Source organism: Dendrobates tinctorius, unplaced genomic scaffold (assembly GCF_039654945.1).
Source record: "Dendrobates tinctorius isolate UK_male_01 unplaced genomic scaffold, ASM3965494v1 ptg000017l, whole genome shotgun sequence".
In the NCBI taxonomy this organism is placed as follows: domain Eukaryota; kingdom Metazoa; phylum Chordata; class Amphibia; order Anura; family Dendrobatidae; genus Dendrobates; species Dendrobates tinctorius.
In genome coordinates, this window is record NW_027361685.1 from 2,638,378 (window position 1) to 2,658,416 (window position 20,039).

A 20,039-nucleotide genomic window follows, 5' to 3' on the forward strand; every position below is an offset into this window, starting at 1 on the left:
TGATGTGGGATATTAGGGGTAGTAGTCCGGTGGCTCTGGCTGACGGGATGATGTGGGATATTAGTGGTAGTAGTCCGGTGGCTCTGGCTGACGGGATGATGTGGGATATTAGTGGTAGTAGTCCGGTGGCTCTGGCTGATGGGATGATGTGGGATATTAGGGGTAGTAGTCCGGTGGCTCTGGCTGATGGGATGATGTGGGATATTAGGGTAGTAGTCCGGTGGCTCTGGCTGACGGGATAATGTGGGATATTAGTGGTAGTAGTCCGGTGGCTCTGGCTGACGGGATGATGTGGGATATTAGGGGTAGTAGTCCGGTGGCTCTGGCTGACGAGATGATGTGGGATATTAGGGGGAGTAGTCCGGTGGCTCTGACTGACGGGATGATGTGGGATATTAGTGGTAGTAGTCCGGTGGCTCTGGCTGACTGGATGATGTGGGATATTAGGGGTAGTAGTCCGGTGGCTCTGGCTGACGGGATGATGTGGGATATTAGGGGTAGTAGTCCGGTGGCTCTGGCTGATGGGATGATGTGGGATATTAGGGGTAGTAGTCCGGTGGCTCTGGCTGACGGGATGATGTGGGATATTAGGGGTAGTAGTCCGGTGGCTCTGGCTGATGGGACGATGTGGGATATTAGGGGTAGTAGTCCGGTGGCTCTGGCTGACGGGATGATGTGGGATATTAGTGGTAGTAGTCCGGTGGCTCTGGCTGATGGGATGATGTGGGATATTAGGGGTAGTAGTCCGGTGGCTCTGGCTGATGAGACGATGTGGGATATTAGGGGTAGTAGTCCGGTGGCTCTGGCTGACGGGATGATGTGGGATATTAGGGGTAGTAGTCCGGTGGCTCTGGCTGACGGGATGATGTGGGATATTAGGGGTAGTAGTCCGGTGGCTCTGGCTGATGGGATGATGTGGGATATTAGGGGTAGTAGTCCGGTGGCTATGGCTGACGGGATGATGTGGGATATTAGGGGTAGTAGTCCGGTGGCTCTGGCTGATGGGACGATGTGGGATATTTGGGGTAGTAGTCCGGTGGCTCTGGCTGACGGGATGATGTGGGATATTAGGGGTAGTAGTCCGGTGACTCTGGCTGATGGGACGATGTGGGATATTAGGGGTAGTAGTCCGGTGGCTCTGGCTGACGGGATCATGTGGGATATTAGGGGTAGTAGTCCGGTGGCTCTGGCTGACGGGATGATGTGGGATATTAGGGGTAGTAGTCCGGTGGCTCTGGCTGACAGGATGATGTGGGATATTAGGGGTAGTAGTCCGGTGGCTCTGGCTGATGGGATGATGTGGGATATTAGGGGTAGTAGTCCGGTGGCTCTGGCTGATGGGATGATGTGGGATATTAGGGGTAGTAGTCCGGTGGCTCTGGCTGATGGGATGATGTGGGATATTAGGGGTAGTAGTCCGGTAGCTCTGGCTGACGGGATGATGTGAGATATTAGGGGTAGTAGTCCGGTGGCTCTGGCTGACTGGATGATGTGGCATATTAGGGGTAGTAGTCTGGTGGCTCTGACGAGATAATGTGGGATATTAGTGGTAGTAGTCCGGTGGCTCTGGCTGATGGGATGATGTGGGATATTAGGGGTAGTAGTCCGGTAGCTCTGGCTGATGGGATGATGGGGGATATTAGGGGTAGTAGTCCGGTGGCTCTGGCTGACGGGATGATGTGGGATATTAGGGGTAGTAGTCCGTTGGCTCTGGCTGATGGGATGATGTGGGATATTAGTGGTAGTAGTCCGGTGGCACTGGCTGATGGGATGATGTGGGATATTAGTGGTAGTAGTCCGGTGGCTCTGGCTGATGGGATGATGTGGGATATTAGGGGTAGTAGTCCGGTGGCTCTGGCTGATGAGACGATGTGGGATATTAGGGGTAGTAGTCCGGTGGCTCTGGCTGACGGGATGATGTGGGATATTAGGGGTAGTAGTCCGGTGGCTCTGGCTGACGGGATGATGTGGGATATTAGGGGTAGTAGTCCGGTGGCTCTGGCTGATGGGATGATGTGGGATATTAGGGGTAGTAGTCCGGTGGCTATGGCTGACGGGATGATGTGGGATATTAGGGGTAGTAGTCCGGTGGCTCTGGCTGATGGGACGATGTGGGATATTTGGGGTAGTAGTCCGGTGGCTCTGGCTGACGGGATGATGTGGGATATTAGGGGTAGTAGTCCGGTGACTCTGGCTGATGGGACGATGTGGGATATTAGGGGTAGTAGTCCGGTGGCTCTGGCTGACGGGATCATGTGGGATATTAGGGGTAGTAGTCCGGTGGCTCTGGCTGACGGGATGATGTGGGATATTAGGGGTAGTAGTCCGGTGGCTCTGGCTGACAGGATGATGTGGGATATTAGGGGTAGTAGTCCGGTGGCTCTGGCTGATGGGATGATGTGGGATATTAGGGGTAGTAGTCCGGTGCCTCTGGCTGATGGGATGATGTGGGATATTAGGGGTAGTAGTCCGGTGGCTCTGGCTGATGGGATGATGTGGGATATTAGGGGTAGTAGTCCGGTAGCTCTGGCTGACGGGATGATGTGAGATATTAGGGGTAGTAGTCCGGTGGCTCTGGCTGACTGGATGATGTGGCATATTAGGGGTAGTAGTCTGGTGGCTCTGACGAGATAATGTGGGATATTAGTGGTAGTAGTCCGGTGGCTCTGGCTGATGGGATGATGTGGGATATTAGGGGTAGTAGTCCGGTAGCTCTGGCTGATGGGATGATGGGGGATATTAGGGGTAGTAGTCCGGTGGCTCTGGCTGACGGGATGATGTGGGATATTAGGGGTAGTAGTCCGGTAGCTCTGGCTGATGGGATGATGTGGGATATTAGGGGTAGTAGTCCGGTGGCTCTGGCTGAGGGGATGATGTGGGATATTAGGGGTAGTAGTCCGGTGGCTCTGGCTGAGGGGATGATGTGGGATATTAGGGGTAGTAGTCCGGTGGCTCTGGCTGACGGGATGATGTGGGATATTAGGGGTAGTAGTCCGGTGCCTCTGGCTGATGGGATGATGTGGGATATTAGGGGTAGTAGTCCGGTGGCTCTGGCTGACGGGATGATGTGGGATATTAGGGGTAGTAGTCCGGTAGCTCTGGCTGATGGGATGATGTGGGATATTAGGGGTAGTAGTCCGGTGGCTCTGGCTGAGGGGATGATGTGGGATATTAGGGGTAGTAGTCCGGTGGCTCTGGCTGAGGGGATGATGTGGGATATTAGGGGTAGTAGTCCGGTGGCTCTGGCTGACGGGATGATGTGGGATATTAGGGGTAGTAGTCCGGTGGCTCTGGCTGATGGGATGATGTGGGATATTAGTGGTAGTAGTCCGTTGGCTCTGGCTGATGGGATGATGTGGGATATTAGTGGTAGTAGTCCGTTGGCTCTGGCTGATGGGATGATGTGGGATATTAGGGGTAGTAGTCCGTTGGCTCTGGCTGATGGGATGATGTGGGATATTAGGGGTAGTAGTCCGGTGGCTCTGGCTGAGGGGATGATGTGGGATATTAGGGGTAGTAGTCCGGTGGCTCTGGCTGATGGGATGATGTGGGATATTAGGGGTAGTAGTCCAGTGGCTCTGGGTGATGGGATGATGTGGGATATTAGAGGGAGTAGTCCGATGGCTCTGGGTGATGGGATGATGTGGGATATTAGGGGTAGTAGTCCGATGGCTCTGGGTGATGGGATGATGTGGGATATTAGAGGGAGTAGTCCGATGGCTCTGGGTGATGGGATGATGTGGGATATTAGGGGTAGTAGTCCGATGGCTCTGGCTGATGGGATGATGTGGGATATTAGGGGTAGTAGTCCGATGGCTCTGGGTGATGGGATGATGTGGGATATTAGGGGTAGTAGTCCGTTGGCTCTGGCTGATGGGATGATGTGGGATATTAGGGGTAGTAGTCCGATGGCTCTGGGTGATGGGATGATGTGGGATATTAGAGGGAGTAGTCCGATGGCTCTGGGTGATGGGATGATGTGGGATATTAGGGGTAGTAGTCCGATGGCACTGGCTGATGGGATGATGTGGGATATTAGTGGTAGTAGTCCGTTGGCTCTGGCTGATGGGATGATGTGGGATATTAGGGGTATTAGTCCGATGGCTCTGGGTGATGGGATGATGTGTGATATTAGGGGTAGTAGTCCGGTGGCTCTGGCTGACGGGATGATGTGGGATACTAGGGGTAGTAGTCCGGTGGTTCTGGCTGATGGGATGATGTGGGATATTAGTGGTAGTAGTCTGGTGGCTCTGGCTGATGGGATGATGTGGGATATTAACGTGAATGTGGCTATGCGGAGTGGGCGGGGCTATACACTCAGCTTTATATGTAGAGATAGATATAATCGTTATAATTTGTTATAACTAACTGTACTTAGTTACTATGTCCGGGCAGCGCTGGGCTCTTCAGCTAGTGTTTTATACTTGTGTAATGAGAGCGGTGGAGATGGCAGGATTAGAGCTGATCATAGATGGGACTTCTCCATCTGTCTGTGACTTTTACAATATTTGTTTCAGGGTGAAGATCTGACCCATATTAATACTACAGAGACATATATGTAAAATAATAAATCTCCTCATATGTTTCCCTTATTGTCTCCAGTAATTGTATTATCACACAGGATTCTTATGATGTTACATCGGATCATCTTCTTCTCATTCAGGTCTCTACAATATCGGATCCTATTCAGTGAAGATCTTCTACAGAAGAGAATTTTCCTGATTTACCCATCAAGGATGGATATGGACAGAGACAAGATGGCGGAGAGGATGTTACACCTCACCCTAGAGATCCTCTTCCGTCTCACTGGAGAGGTGAGAGATTCTGATGTCGTCATATTACATCATTCTTATCTATGGGAATAACAGATGGACAGAACTGGAGAGGTGAGGACTCTGGAAATGTCTGTAGTGAGATTTATTAATGTGTCTCTCCATAACCAGGATTACACAGTGGTGAAGAAGACCTCTAGTGATCGCTGTCAGGACCCTGTGTCTGAGGGATGGGGAAGACCCCTGAGCCCAATCACGGGGCCTCCACCTCACCCCCTGATCCATGAGGACATCAATGACCAGAAGATCCTAGAACTCATCTACAAGATGATTGAGCTGCTGACTGGAGAGGTGACACTGCTGGGAATGCTGGGACATTATACAGTAACACTATGAAGGGATCGGGGGATGACGGTATCATTGTATGTGTCAGGTTCCTATAAGGTGTCAGGATGTTGCTGTCTATTTCTCCATGGAGGAGTGGGAGTATTTAGAAGGACACAGAGATCTGTACAAGAACGTCATAATGGAGGTTCCTCAGCCCCTCACATCACCAGGTAATAGACAGGACTAAATACACACGGCCTATAATTATCTGTATGTAGAGAATGAATTCAGTCCCTGTATGTGTTTCCTCCAGATCTATCCAGTAAGAGGACAACACCAGAGAGATGTCCCCGTCCTCTTCTTCCACAGGACTGTAACCAAGAAGATCCCAGTGCTCCTCAGGATCATCAGGTAGATGGAGAGAAGGTGTCAGGAGATCTCCCCTATGATGTGTAGACGGCTGTGAAGGTCTTGTGCTCAGTCTTGTTTTATCCACCAGTATTATATGTTTTATACTTGTGTAATGAGAGCGGTGGAGATGGCAGGATTAGAGCTGATCATAGATGGGACTTCTCCATCTGTCGGTGACTTTTACAATATTTGTTTCAGGGTGAAGATCTGACCCATATTAATACTACAGAGACATATGTGAGGGGTGATGAGTGGTGTAAAGAGGAGATTCTCACATATGACTACCCAGGTGAGTAGTAACCACTGAATGCAGAGAAGTCACAGATTCCTCTCAGTCACCGGCTGTGGCTGCTTTATCGGTGGTGTAGTCCGGCCGTATTACCATGATCACCATTTTGCCTCTAGACCACAACATTCTCCTCCACCCAAAACTGTTCACATGACTTTGGGCATTGAAAGTCCTTTTCTATAGAACTTACAACCAATTACATTGTTTCTGATCCTAAGGAATTCAGATTACTGCACAATCTCTCCTGAAATGGGGAGCAATATTATTTTCTCTAATCTTCTGCTCAGGATCCATAGTAGCTCCAATGGTCCACCATAAATGAGGGCAACTCTGGTTTACTGTTGTGTAATCTGTATTTGTAGTTTTCAGTTAATGAGATTCTCGTGCTCTGGGGCGGGGCTGTGGGTGGGGCTGTGGGCGGGGCTTTATGTGGTGATCTGATTACATATTCATCTGTATTGGCTTATGACAGGTCGCTGACCCCTCACTGACCTGCCCCCATTATTACATAATGCATATAATAGCATTGATATTATTGGTGATAATGCCTATAATATTGTGGCTATTGTGAGGCTTAGAAAGAAATTACATCCAGCAAAATATCATCGGCGATGGCGGCGCCTGCACAGTAGCATCTGTATCAATTTTTTTTGTTAGGAAGTTATAAGGGTTAAAAGTTAAACAGCGATTTCTCATTTTTACAACAAAATTTACAAAACCATTTTTTTAGGGACCACCTCACATTTGAAGTGAGTTTGGGGGTCAATATGACCGAAAATACCCAAAAGTGACACCATTGTAAAAACTGCACCCCTCCAGGTGCTCAAAACCACATTCAAGAAGTTTATTAACCCTTCAGTTGCTTCACAGGAATGAATGGAATGTGGAAGGAAAAAATAAACATTTTCTTTTCTATAATAAAAATTTTCCTTTACACCTATTTTTTTTTTTACTTTTGCAAGCGTAACAGGAGAAAATGGATGATACATTTTGTTTTCCAATTTCTCCTGAGCATGCCGATACCCCGTATGTCGGGGAAATATACTGTTTGGGCGCACGGCAGGGTTCGGAAGGAAGGCGTGCCATTTCACTTTTTGAATGTAAAATATACTGGAATAATTAGCGGTTGCCATGTCACATTTGGAGAGCCCCTTGGAAAAAGCTAAACACGAAACGCACGTCGGGGTGCCAAGGCCATTTAATGGTACAGTACTTTATATCCAGAAATTAGCTATTCTCTCCCTATAATTCGCTATATTGCATTCCTATACACCACCACGTGGCCAAGATCTGAATCTGAGCATGCGCCGCCCACAGCGGCCATTTTTGTGGAGACCACTGCATCACAGCAATGGAACTGCGGGGGTCTCCGGGCTTTGACAAAATGCTGGCGGAGCCCTCCACATAGCACCACCGCCGCAGCATCATTTGTAAGTATATTCCGACTATAAGACGCACCCCCATTTCCCCCCAAAATTTCTTGGGAAAAAGTGCGTCTTATAGTCAGAAAAATATGGTATATTTTTACGACTAAAATGTTGTTTTAACCCCAGATTTTACATTGGAAAATAGGTAGATAGGTAAATGGTCACTACACCCATAGATGAATTCGCAGAGGGGTGTCATTTCCAAAATGGGTCACTTCAGGGGGGATTCTGCTGTTGTGGCACTTTGGAGAGCTGCTAAGTGCCAGAACAACAGAATCCCCCCTGAAGTGACCCCATTTTGGAAGTGACACCCCTCTGGGAATTCATCTATGGATATAGTGACCAGTTTCACTACATGGATGATTTCCAGAAACTTGTAGTTTCAGAGCAAAAATTGCAAAAATGTCATTGTAGTGCCCAATATATTGTGCCCAGCTTGTGTCTCTGGAGACCTCCCCCCACCTACCCCCGGAAATTAAGTCAGCTCTACTCAAATGTGTCTGTCACTAAATAAACCAAATGCTTGAATGTCAAAACAGTTCAACAACGTGGTTCTGTGTGGAAGATTGTAAAGCCGTCATGGAGGCATAAGGCTGGCAGTGATGGGCATTGTGGGTAATAATAGCGGGGATCATGCCTCATTCCTCTCTAGGAACATACACGACATCTTCTCTGGGGGTTCTTTCTTGTTTCAGTTACTGGGATGAGTGCAATAAAATGTCGCTCAGTGAGTCTTCTCACCTCTTCACATTCTAAAGGATTGGCGGGGACAACATTGTCAAAAACAAGATTTTCAGTGACCTTTTCCTGATAATCAAGGAAAGTATCTGCATTTCCGGCTTTTTTGTATAACACAAAAGAATTATATGTGGCCACCTGAAACAAATACATGACTAACTTTTTATACCAGAGATATGATTTGTCTGATACCTGGTATGGCTGTAGAACCTGATCTGCAAGGTCCACACCCCCATATATTTGTTGTAGTCAATGACAGACACAGGTTTTGGAGTAGTGGATCCCTGTTGGTCTGCAGTGGCCCTTGTGGCATCTGTGTGGATCGAGCTCAGGATAAAAATATTTTATTTATCCTTAATATTAAGGGCAAGCAGCTCTCCATTGTGTAAAGCCCCTGACTGCCCCATTCGGAAATGTTCTTTGACCAATGATTGTGGAAACCCCTGACGGTTTTTGCGAATGGTCCCACAAGCCCCTATGTTATGTTCAACCAGACTTTTAAATAGGGGTATGCTGGTGTAGTAGTTGTCAACATACAGATTGTAGCCTTTTTGTAAAAAAAAAAAAAAAGGCTCAAAACCATTTTTCCAGATGTCCCCAGATAAGTAGGGCATCCTGGTGGGTTTAGTTGGCTGTGTTTCCCCTCATAAATGTGAAAAGCTGTTTCTTTTCTAGGACATTAGTTTGTGTCCATAAATTTGACCTAGCATAATAGGATCGTGGATTCTGGCTGATAAATTGGGACGCATATAAAATTGTTTGTAGGACAATATGCTCTAGCAAGCTACAGTTGTGGCCAAAAGTATTGACACCCCTGCAATTCTGTCAGATAATACTCAGTTTCTTCCTGAAAATGATTGCAAACACAAATTCTTTGGTATTATTATCTTCATTTAATTTGTCTTAAATGAAAAAACACAAAAGAGAATGAAGCAAAAAGCAAAACTTTGATCATTTCACACACAACTCCAAAAATGGGCCAGACAAAAGTATTGGCACCCTCAGCATTATACTTGGTTGCACAACCTTTAGCCAAAATAACTGCGACCAACCACTTCCGGTAACCATCAATGAGTTTCTTACAATACTGCTGGAATTTTAGACCATTCTTCTTTGGCAAACTGCTCCAGGTCCCTGATATTTGAAGGGTGCCTTCTCCAAACTGCCATTTTTAGATCTCTCCACAGGTGTTCTATGGGATTCAGGTCTGGACTCATTGCTGGCCACCTTAGAAGTCTCCAGTGCTTTCTCTCAAACCATTTTCTAGTGCTTTTTGAAGTGTGTTTTGGGTCATTGTCCTGCTGGCAGACCCATGACCTCTGAGGGAGACCCAGCTTTCTCACACTGGGCCCTACATTATGCTGCAAAATTTGTTGGTAGTCTTCAGACTTCATAATGCCATGCACACAGTCAAGCAGCCCAGTGCCAGAGGCAGCAAAGCAACCCCAAAACATCAGGGAACCTCTGCCATGTTTGACTGTAGGGACCGTGTTTTTTTCTTTGAATGCCTCTTTTTTCTCCTGTAAACTCTATGTTGATACCTTTGCCCAAAAAGCTCTACTTTTGTCTCATCTGACCAGAGAACATTCTTCCAAAATGTTTTAGCCTTTTTCGGGTAAGTTTTGGCAAACTCCAGCCTGGCTTTTTTATGTCTCGGGGTAAGAAGTGGGGTCTTCCTTGGTCTCCTACCATACAGTCCTGTTATGAATGAGTCACCGTAGGAGGCAGACACAAAAATAGAAGCTACGTCCAGAAAACCAGAGAAGTTGGCAACTATCAGATTGCAGACCTCTGAACCTATCAACACAACTAGCAGTAGCCGTGGGGGGTTCCTACGGTGCCCTAGACCCCTTGATCACAGCCGGAGAGCTAAATAGCCTAAAGACAGAAAAGGAAATCTAAACTGCCCCAGAGCAGACCCCAAAGTAAAAGGCAGCCCCCAACATATAATTACGGTGAAGCAAGATGAAAAAACACTCACACAGATAGAAAGATAGGCTGAGCAAACGATGGGGCCCAAGCTAAACTAAACAGGACAGGAAAGGAAGGTTGCTGTCTGCAATCTGCCAAAACCCTGTCAAAGACATAAGCCAACAGCTGATATGGAAAAAGACCCTGAAGCAGCTAGGCTTCAAAAACTATATGAGCACTCAGGTATTTTCAGAAGACAGAGCTAAAGGAATTCAGCTCACCCCAGCAGGGAATGGCAGAAGTCCAGAAAAACAAAGCAAACAAAGTCAAAGCACAAATGCAAAAAGCAGAGCAGAAAAACTTAGCTTTAGAAGAGCAGGAATTCAGACTGGTCTCCAAGGATCCCACAGAGAAATCACCCGCAGGGCAGAAGGGCGTCGGCAGCCTTATATCCAGTCCGTAACTCCACTCAGCCAGTCATCATCATTAGGCTCAGGTGGCTGATAATCAGGCTCACTACCTTTCCTTACCAGAAGAGGGAGTTCATCGGGCCTCAGTAGTGAAGGGGAAAATGAACTCACAACAGTACCTCCCCCTTGAGGAAGGGTCACCGAACCCTCAACCACGCCACCAGGGCGATCAGGGTGAGCCCGATGAAAGGCACGCACCAATCTTTTGGCATGAATATCAGAGGCAGAGACCCAGGAATTATCCTCCTGACCATAACCCTTCCACTTAACCAAATACTGGAGTCTCCGTCTAGCCAGACGGGAATCCAGTACTTTCTCTACCTCATATTCCATGTTACCTTCAACCAATACAGGGTCTGGAGGTGCCACCCCCGGAACAACAGGTTGAACAAACCTCTTCAACAAGGACTTATGAAACACATTATGGATTTTAAATGTGACAGGAAGAGCCAAACGAAAAGAGACCGGATTAATAATCTCCAAAATCTTGTAAGGTCCAATAAATCTAGGCTTAAACTTAGGAGAAGCCACCTTCATAGCAATATTTTTTGATGATAACCACACCATATCACCAACCTTAAACTGGGGACCAATGGTCCTATGTCGGTTGGAAAACCGCTGGGCCTTTTCCTGGGAGAGAGATAACTTATCTACCACTTGGTCCCAGATCTGGTGCATTCTCTCCACCACAGTGTCAACACCTGGGCAGGCAGAGGGCTCCACCTGCCCTGAAGAGAATCGAGGATGAAACCCAAAGTTACAAAAAAAAGGTGACATCAAAGTGGCAGAACTAGCTCTATTATTTAAAGCAAATTCGGCCAAGGGCAAAAATGAAACCCAATCATCCTGATCAGCGGAAATAAAGCATCTCAAATATGACTCCAAGGTCTGGTTTGTTCTCTCTGTCTGCCCATTGGTCTGAGGGTGAAAAGCAGAGGAGAAGGACAACTGAATTCCCAGCTTGGAACAGAAAGTTCTCCAAAATCTAGACACAAACTGAACTCCTCTGTCAGATACAATGTTCTCAGGAATCCCGTGCAAGCGAACCACCTGTTGAAAAAACAGGGGCACCAACTCAGAGGAAGACGGCAACTTAGGGAGTGGTACAAGATGAACCATCTTAGAGAACCTATCACAAATCACCCAAATAACAGTCATTCTTTGAGAGACAGGCATATCAGAGATGAAATCCACTGAAATATGGGTCCATGGCCTCTTGGGGACAGGCAAAGGCATCAACAACCCACTAGAGCGAGAACACGATTTAGACCGGGAGCACGTCCCACAGGACTGCACAAAATTCCTGACATCACGAGACAAGGAGGGCCACCAAAAGGACCGACTCACCAGATCTCTAGTACCAAAAATACCTGGATGACCAGCCAAAGCAGAGCAATGAACTTCAGACATCACTCTCTTCTTCCACTGGTCAGGAACATACAACTTTCCACTGGGACAATGCTCAGGTTTGTCCTCCTGGAACTCTTCCAGAGCATGTCTCAAATCGGGCGAGATGGCAGAAAGAACTACCCCTTCGCCTAAGATGGTAGCAGGCTTGGTCACCACAGGAGAATCAGCAAAGAAGCTCCTAGAGAGGGCGTCAGCCTTGACATTCTTAGTTCCAGGAAGAAAAGAAACCACAAAATCAAAACGTGTAAAAAACAAGGCCCACCTAGCCTGTCTAGGGTTCAAGCGCTTAGCCGACTCTAGGTAAATTAAATTCTTGTGGTCAGTGAGGACCACGACTTGATGCTTAGCTCCCTCCAACCAATGTCTCCACTCCTCAAATGCCCATTTCATGGCCAACAGTTCCCGATTCTCCACATCATAGTTACGTTCAGATGGAGAGAACTTTCGGGAAAAGAAAGCACAGGGATTCATTTTAGATGTTACAGGATCCTTTGGGGACAAAACAGCTCCTGCACCAATCTCAGAAGCATCCACCTCTACCTGGAACGGAAGTGAGACATCAGGTTGCCGCAAAACCGGGGCGGAGGTGAATATTCGCTTAAGCTCCTGAAAGGAAGAAACAGCCTCCGGAGACCAATTTAACACATCAGCACCCTTTTTAGTAAAATCAGTCAATGGCTTGGCAATACTAGAAAATTTTGCTATAAATTTCCGATAAAAATTAGCAAAACCCAAAAACTTCTGGAGGGCCTTCAAAGAAGTGGGCTGAACCCAATTGTAAATGGCCTGTACCTTGGCCGGGTCCATTTCGATAGTTGACGGGGACAAAATAAATCCCAAAAAAGAAATCCTCTGTACTCCAAAAATGCATTTAGATCCTTTGACATACAGGGAATTCTCCCTCAAGATCCGGAACACAGTCCGAATATGTTCCACATGAGAATCCCAATCCTTGGAGAAGATCAAAATATCATCCAGATAGATAATCAAAAATTTATCGACAAAATCTCGGAAAATATCGTTCATGAAGCACTGGAAGACAGAAGGGGCATTAGTGAGCCCAAAAGGCATCACCAGGTACTCAAAATGTCCCTCCGGAGTATTAAACGCCGTCTTCCATTCATCCCCATGCTTAATGCGAATAAGATTTTATGCCCCCCTGAGGTCAAGCTTGGTAAACCACCATCACCTTTAACTCTAGAGAATAGATCCGAAATCAGGGGTAACGGATACTGATATTTAACAGTAATTTTGTTGAGGGCACGATAATTAATACAAGGTCTTAATGATCCATCCTTTTTGGCTACAAAAAAAAACCCGGCACCTAAGGGTGACGAGGATGGTCTAATATGACCCTTCTCCAATGCCTCCTTAATATAGGATCGCATAGCCTCGTGCTCGGGTACAGATAAATTGAAGAGCCGACCCTTGGGAAATTTACACCCCCAGGCTCAGTTCAATTGCACAGTCATAACTCCTATGTGGAGGCAGAGACGCAGACTCATTGTCACTAAATACATCATAAAAGTCCGCCAAATAATCAGGAACATCATGCGACTGAGGAGAGGTGGAAAACACCGGAGCCTCACTAAAGGCACACCGACAACCCCAAGGCTTGAAAAAATGCATTCACATTAGTCAGAATAGGATCATCTGGTTTCAAAGAAAACGCCCAATCCTGGGGATCGCCACGCAGCAAAGAGATGACAATTTTAACCTGCTGCGCGGAGCTCCCTGACGAGTTAGGCTTCAAGGCAAAAAATAATTTACAATTATTTTTGAAATTCAAAAATTTAGACCGATCCCCAAAAAATACATCAGGTGTAGGAATCTTTGGTTCAGCAGCATGTGAATGAGCAAGGTAGGCGGAAATTCCCCGCACTTCCGCAGCGAGCTGCTCCACACGATCAGACAATTGCTTTATCTCCATTGAGAGAAAAAGAAAATTCCCCCTACGGCCTCAGAGATATAGAGGAAAAAATATACACACTTTTTTTTTTTTTTTTTTTCTGCAATTCTTTCCTGCTATTGAGTACCCTAGGATCAGCGGTGTGGCGGGTGATTCTGTTATGAATGAGTCACCGTAGGAGGCAGACAACATTGTCAAAAACAAGATTTTCAGTGACCTTTTCCTGATAATCAAGGAAAGTATCTGCATTTCTGGCTTTTTTGTATAACACAAAAGAATTATATGTAGCCTCCTGAAACAAATACATGACTAACTTTTTATACCAGATATATGATTTTCTTGACACCTGGTATGACTGTAGAACCTGATCTGCAAGGTCCACACCCCCATATATTTGTTGTAGTCAATGACAGACACAGGTTTTGGAGTAGTGGATCCCTGTTGGTCTGCAGTGGCCCTTGTGGCATCTGTGTGGATCGAGCTCAGGATAAAAATATTTTATTTATCCTTAATATTAAGGGCAAGCAGCTCTCCATTGTGTAAAGCCCCTGACTGCCCCTTTCGGAACTTTTTGCTGACCAATGATTGTGGAAACCCCTGACGGTTTTTGCGAATGGTCCCACAAGCCCCTATGTTATGTTCAACCAGACTTTTAAATAGAGGTATGCTGGTGTAGTAGTTGTCAACATATAGATTGTAGCCTTTTTATAAAAAAAAAAAAAAAAAGGCTCAAAACCATTTTTCCCGATGTCCCCAGATAAGTAGGGCATCCTGGTGGGTTTAGTTGGCTGTGTTTCCCCTCATAAATGTGAAAAGCTGTTTCTTTTCTAGGACATTAGTTTGTGTCCATAAATTTGACCTAGCATAATAGGATCGTGGATTCTGGCTGATGAATTGGGACGCATATAAAATTGTTTGTAGGACAATATGCTCTAGCAAGCTACAGTTGTGGCCAAAAGTATTGACACCCCTGCAATTCTGCCAGATAATACTCAGTTTCTTCCTGAAAATGATTGCAAACACAAATTCTTTGGTTTTATTATCTTCATTTAATTTGTCTTAAATGAAAAAACACAAAAGAGAATGAAGCAAAAAGCAAAACTTTGATCATTTCACACACAATTCCAAAAATGGGCCAGACAAAAGTATTGGCACCCTCAGCATTATACTTGGTTGCACAACCTTTAGCCAAATAACTGCGACCAACCGCTTCCGGTAACCATCAATGAGTTTCTTACAATGCTCTGCTGGAATTTTAGACCATTCTTCTTTGGCAAACTGCTCCAGGTCCCTGATATTTGAAGGGTGCCTTCTCCAAACTGCCATTTTTAGATCTCTCCACAGGTGTTCTATGGGATTCAGGTCTGGACTCATTGCTGGCCACCTTAGAAGTCTCCAGTGCTTTCTCTCAAACCATTTTCTAGTGCTTTTTGAAGTGTGTTTTGGGTCATTGTCCTGCTGGCAGACCCATGACCTCTGAGGGAGACCCAGCTTTCTCACACTGGGCCCTACATTATGCTGCAAAATTTGTTGGTAGTCTTCAGACTTCATAATGCCATGCACACAGTCAAGCAGCCCAGTGCCAGAGGCAGCAAAGCAACCCCAAAACATCAGGGAACCTCCGTCATGTTTGACTGTAGGGACCGTGTTTTTTCTTTGAATGCCTCTTTTTTCTCCTGTAAACTCTATGTTGATACCTTTGCCCAAAAAGCTCTACTTTTGTCTCATCTGACCAGAGAACATTCTTCCAAAATGTTTTAGCCTTTTTCAGGTAAGTTTTGGCAAACTCCAGCCTGGCTTTTTTATGTCTCGGGGTAAGAAGTGGGGTCTTCCTGGGTCTCCTACCATACAGTCCTGTTATGAATGAGTCACCGTAGGAAGCAGACACAAAAATAGAAGCTACGTCCAGAAAACCAGAGAAGTTGGCAACTATCAGATTGCAGACCCCTGAACCTATCAACACAACTAGCAGTAGCCGTGGGGGGTTCCTACAGTGCCCTAGACCCCTCTATCACAGCCGGAGAGCTAAATAGCCTAAAGACAGAAAAGGAAATCTAAACTGCCCCAGAGCAGACCCCAAAGTAAAAGGCAGCCCCCAACATATAATGATGGTGAAGCAAGATGAAAAAACACTCACACAGATAGAAAGATAGGCTGAGCAAACGATGGGGCCCAAGCTGAAGTAAACAGGACAGGAAAGGAAGGTTGCTGTCTGCAATCTGCCAAAATCCTATCAAAGACATAAGCCAACAGCTGATATGGAAAAAGACCCTGAAGCAGCTAGGCTTCAAAAACTATATGAGCACTCAGGTATTTTCAGAAGACAGAGCTAAAGGAATTCAGCTCACCCCAGCAGGGAATGGCAGAAGTCCAGAAAAACAAAGCAAACAAAGTCAAAGCACAAATGCAAAAAGCAGAGCAGAAAAACTTAGCTTTAGAAGAGCAGGAATTCAGACTGGTCTCCAAGGATCCCACAGAGAAATCACCCGCAGGGCAGAAGGGCGTCGGCAGCCTTATATCCAGTCCATAACTCCACTCAGCCAGTCATCATCATTAGGCTCAGGTGGCTGATAATCAGGCTCACTACCTTTCCTTACCAGAAGAGGGAGTTCATCGGGCCTCAGTAGTGAAGGGGAAAATGAACTCACAACACAGTCCCTTTTCATTCAGACGCCGACGGATAGTACAGGTTGACACTGTTGTACCCTTGGACTGCAGGGCAGCTTGAACTTGTTTGGATGTTAGTCGAGGTTCTTTATCCAACATCCGCACAATCTTGCGTTGAAATCTCTTGTCAATTTTTCTTTTCCGTCCACATCTAGGGAGGTTAGCCACAGTGCCATGGGCTTTAAACTTCTTGATGACACTGCGCACGGTAGACACAGGAACATTCAGGTCTTTGGAGATGGACTTGTAGCCGTGAGATTGCTCATGCTTCCTCACAATTTGGTTTCTCAAGTCCTCAGACAGTTCTTTGGTCTTCTTTCTTTTCTCCATGCTCAATGTGGTACACACAAGGACACAGGACAGAGGTTGAGTCAACTTTAATCCATGTCAACTGGCTGCAAGTGTGATTTAGTTATTGCCAACACCTGTTAGGTGCCACAGGTAAGTTACAGGTGCTGTTAATTACACAAATTAGAGAAGCATCACATGATTTTTTGAACAGTGCCAATACTTTTGTCCACCCTCTTTTTTATGTTAGGTGTGGAAGTATATCCAATTTGGCTTTAGGACAATTCTTTTTGTGTTTTTTCATTTAAGACAAATTAAATGAAGATGATAATACCAAAGAATTTGTGTTTGCAATCATTTTCAGGAAGAAACTGAGTATTATCTGACAGAATTGCAGGGGTGTCAATACTTTTGGCCACAACTGTATCTGTCACAACTAATAAATATAATTAGTCCAAAATTTTCCACCTCCACATTTATATCAGGAATGGCATTAAAATTAGGGATGAATGGAGTAGCCGAATCCGAAGCCTCCCATCTGGGTAATGCTACATCAAGAGGCAAAGCCCCTTGGACATTGGTGTGCGCCAATTCACGAGCACTAGGGACAGCGCTAGTACTGGGCATTGTTCCCTGAGTTGGAGACATTTCTCCAGAAGCGCTATTTGTCCTCCTTGTTGTACTGGTCCGTGTGTGAGGATGGACCAGAATCACTGCTCATTTCTGAGCTATCACTGTCGCTGCTGCTAAATCCCTCGAAATCCACATCGCCATCTGACACTGCACTTTCTTCACTGTCAGAACAGGAAAGTGCATAAGCCTCCTCTGCACTATAATACTGACCGGCCATTTTATTCATTTTCATTTTTTTTCCCGGAAATAGAAAACTCTGACATGACTGATGTGACCAAATTATTGGGGAGACAATTGAGAAAAGCCTAATTCTTTACCCTACCCCTAACTTTAGCCTAACACTAACCCTAACTATAGCACTAACCCTAACCTGCCTTATCTGTTTTTTACTTTATACCACAATCGCTGACTGACACAGCTGTTCCCAGCAGCACTTGTAACACTGTTTCTCCTCTAATCTCTCACTGACCAGAGATCTGAGGAGAAACAGCGTTTTTATGAGACAGATCACCCGGGAAAGTTCACTGCTACAACAAACTTTCCTAGTGATTTGTCTCATTGGCTGGTGTGACGCTGACGTCATAAGGACCTGAACCAATCAGATGTCGATGAGGGCGGGGGTCACAGGAAGCGATGTGAGCCGGAATCGTTATAAGATACGTGGGGGTCCTGATGAGCATAAAACTGCCAACAGTAGACAAACGGCGCAAGCGCCAACATTTATCTATCGTTGGCAGTCATGAAGTGGTTAAGTTAAGGGCACCATAATTTCTGTAAAGGCAATTTCATGAGTTTTATTTATTTATTTTTTTTAATTCTGTGGAAGCCTGGCTGAAAAGCAATGTCTGACTTTCATTTGTTAATTTTCATAGATTTTTTATTTATTGTTACTTTTGTCAGATTCAAGTTATTTCTGTGACCATTGTGGGTTTTTCTGTCATCAAATGAAGGGTACCAACAACATTGACCATGTGTGTAGGAGGAGTGAATATTTTGACTCCACAGCCATTTTCCGGAAATTAACACGCAGTGGATGTTGGAGAGTGAAAATTACACATTTGCCATTTTCTTACCCAGCACATAGTGCCCAGATTGTGCTCCAGGAGACACCGCAAATTAAGTGGGTTCTTCTCACTATAATATTGGTAAATACAGGGATCCTAAATGTTGTTTGCGCACACTGCAAGACTCCGGAGTGAGAGCGGATTTTGCTGGATTGGTTTATAGAAACTCTGTTGCTTTTCAGCCGCCTTTGAGCCACTAATAGTGCGGGAACCTCTGTTTTTCCATTGACAGATGATGGACCTGAGTGGGGACTTGGTTTTTGTGAGAGGAGAATTGGTATTATTTTCGCCTACATAACATTGATTGGTTTCTTTTTATTGGATATTTGGGAGGCAGAATGTACAAACAGTTGAACACCGCACACTACTGGCTCATCCAACAAGGTTTTCTATTAGACTGTGAACTGTTATTGTCTTGGTAAATAAATAAAGACTTTTTTACATAGCTTGCCATTTTTATGGACAGTTTAAGTAGAAATGTTCAAAAATATAAAACTCAAGGATATTTTATTAAAAAAAAATGTTTTTCATCTTAACAGATGACTGCACCAGGAGATCAGAGGGACAGCTGACATCTTCAACTTTTAAATCTGATGATATTAAGATCCTACAAGATAAAACTGAAGTGAATGCTGTTACTCCAGATATATCATCATCCATTCACAGCAAAGATCTCTCATCTGATCCTATGAAACAGGTCCCATCTTCTGATTCATTACCGACTACTAAGAAAAATCAAAGTCACAAAAGAGGCAATGAAAAACAAGCTGCTCCTGAATCAAAGAAGCCATTTTCCTGTTCAGAATGTGGGAGATATTTTGCATATAAATCACATTTTGTTAACCACCAGAGAACTCACACAGGGGAGAAGCCGTTTTCCTGTTCAGAATGTGGGAAATGTTTTAACCACAAAGGGAATCTTATTAGTCACCAGAGAACTCACACAGGGGAGAAACCTTTTTCATGTTCAGAATGTGGGAAATGTTTTGCACGTAAATCACATTTTGTTGGCCACCAGCGAACTCACATAGGAGAGAAACCATATTACGTAGTAACATAGTTAGTAAGGCCGAAAAAAGACATTAGTCCATCCAGTTCAGTCTATAGAATTCTGTCATAATAAATCCCCAGATCTACGTCCTTCTAAAGAACCTAATAACTGTAAGATACAATATTGTTACGCTCCAGGAAGACATCCAAGCCTCTCTTGAACCCCTCGACTGAGTTTGCCATCACTACCTCCTCAGGCAGGGAATTCCAGATTCTCACTGCCCTAACAGTAAAGAATCCTCTTCTATGTTGGTGGAAAAACCTTCTCTCCTCCAGACGCAGAGAATGCCCCCTTGTGACTGTCACCTTCCTTGGTATAAACAGATCCTTGGCGAGATATTTGTATTGTCCCCTTATATATTTATACATTGTTATTAGATCACCCCTCAGTCGTCTTTTTTCTAGACTAAATAATCCTAATTTTGCTAATCTCTCTGGGTATTGTAGTTCCCCCATCCCATTTATTAATTTTGATGCCCTCCTTTGTACTCGCTCTAGTTCCATTATATCCTTCCTGAGCACCGGTGCCCAAAACTGTACACAGTACTCCATGTGCGGTCTAACCAGGGATTTGTACAGAGGCAGTATAATGCTCTCATCATGTGTATCCAGACCTCTTTTAATGCACCCCATGATCCTGTTTGCCTTGGCAGCCGCTGCCTGGCACTGGCTG

The 20,039-nt window shown here is 45.3% G+C and overlaps 2 protein-coding genes across 2 annotated transcripts in view; both read left to right on the top strand.

Annotated features, from left to right (window-relative positions):
• LOC141082383 (uncharacterized) overlaps positions 1-20,039 on the top strand; it is a 121,381-nt gene that overhangs the window by 22,970 nt on the left and 78,372 nt on the right. The gene's annotated exons all lie outside the window — the stretch shown is intronic.
• On the top strand, positions 4,632-19,750 carry LOC141082382 (gastrula zinc finger protein XlCGF66.1-like). The gene is made up of 4 exons (XM_073566321.1): positions 4,632-4,814; positions 4,944-5,123; positions 5,709-5,799; positions 18,856-19,750. Exons 1-4 carry the CDS (start codon positions 4,632-4,634, stop codon positions 19,374-19,376), a joined length of 975 nt encoding a protein of 324 aa, XP_073422422.1. The 3' UTR covers positions 19,377-19,750.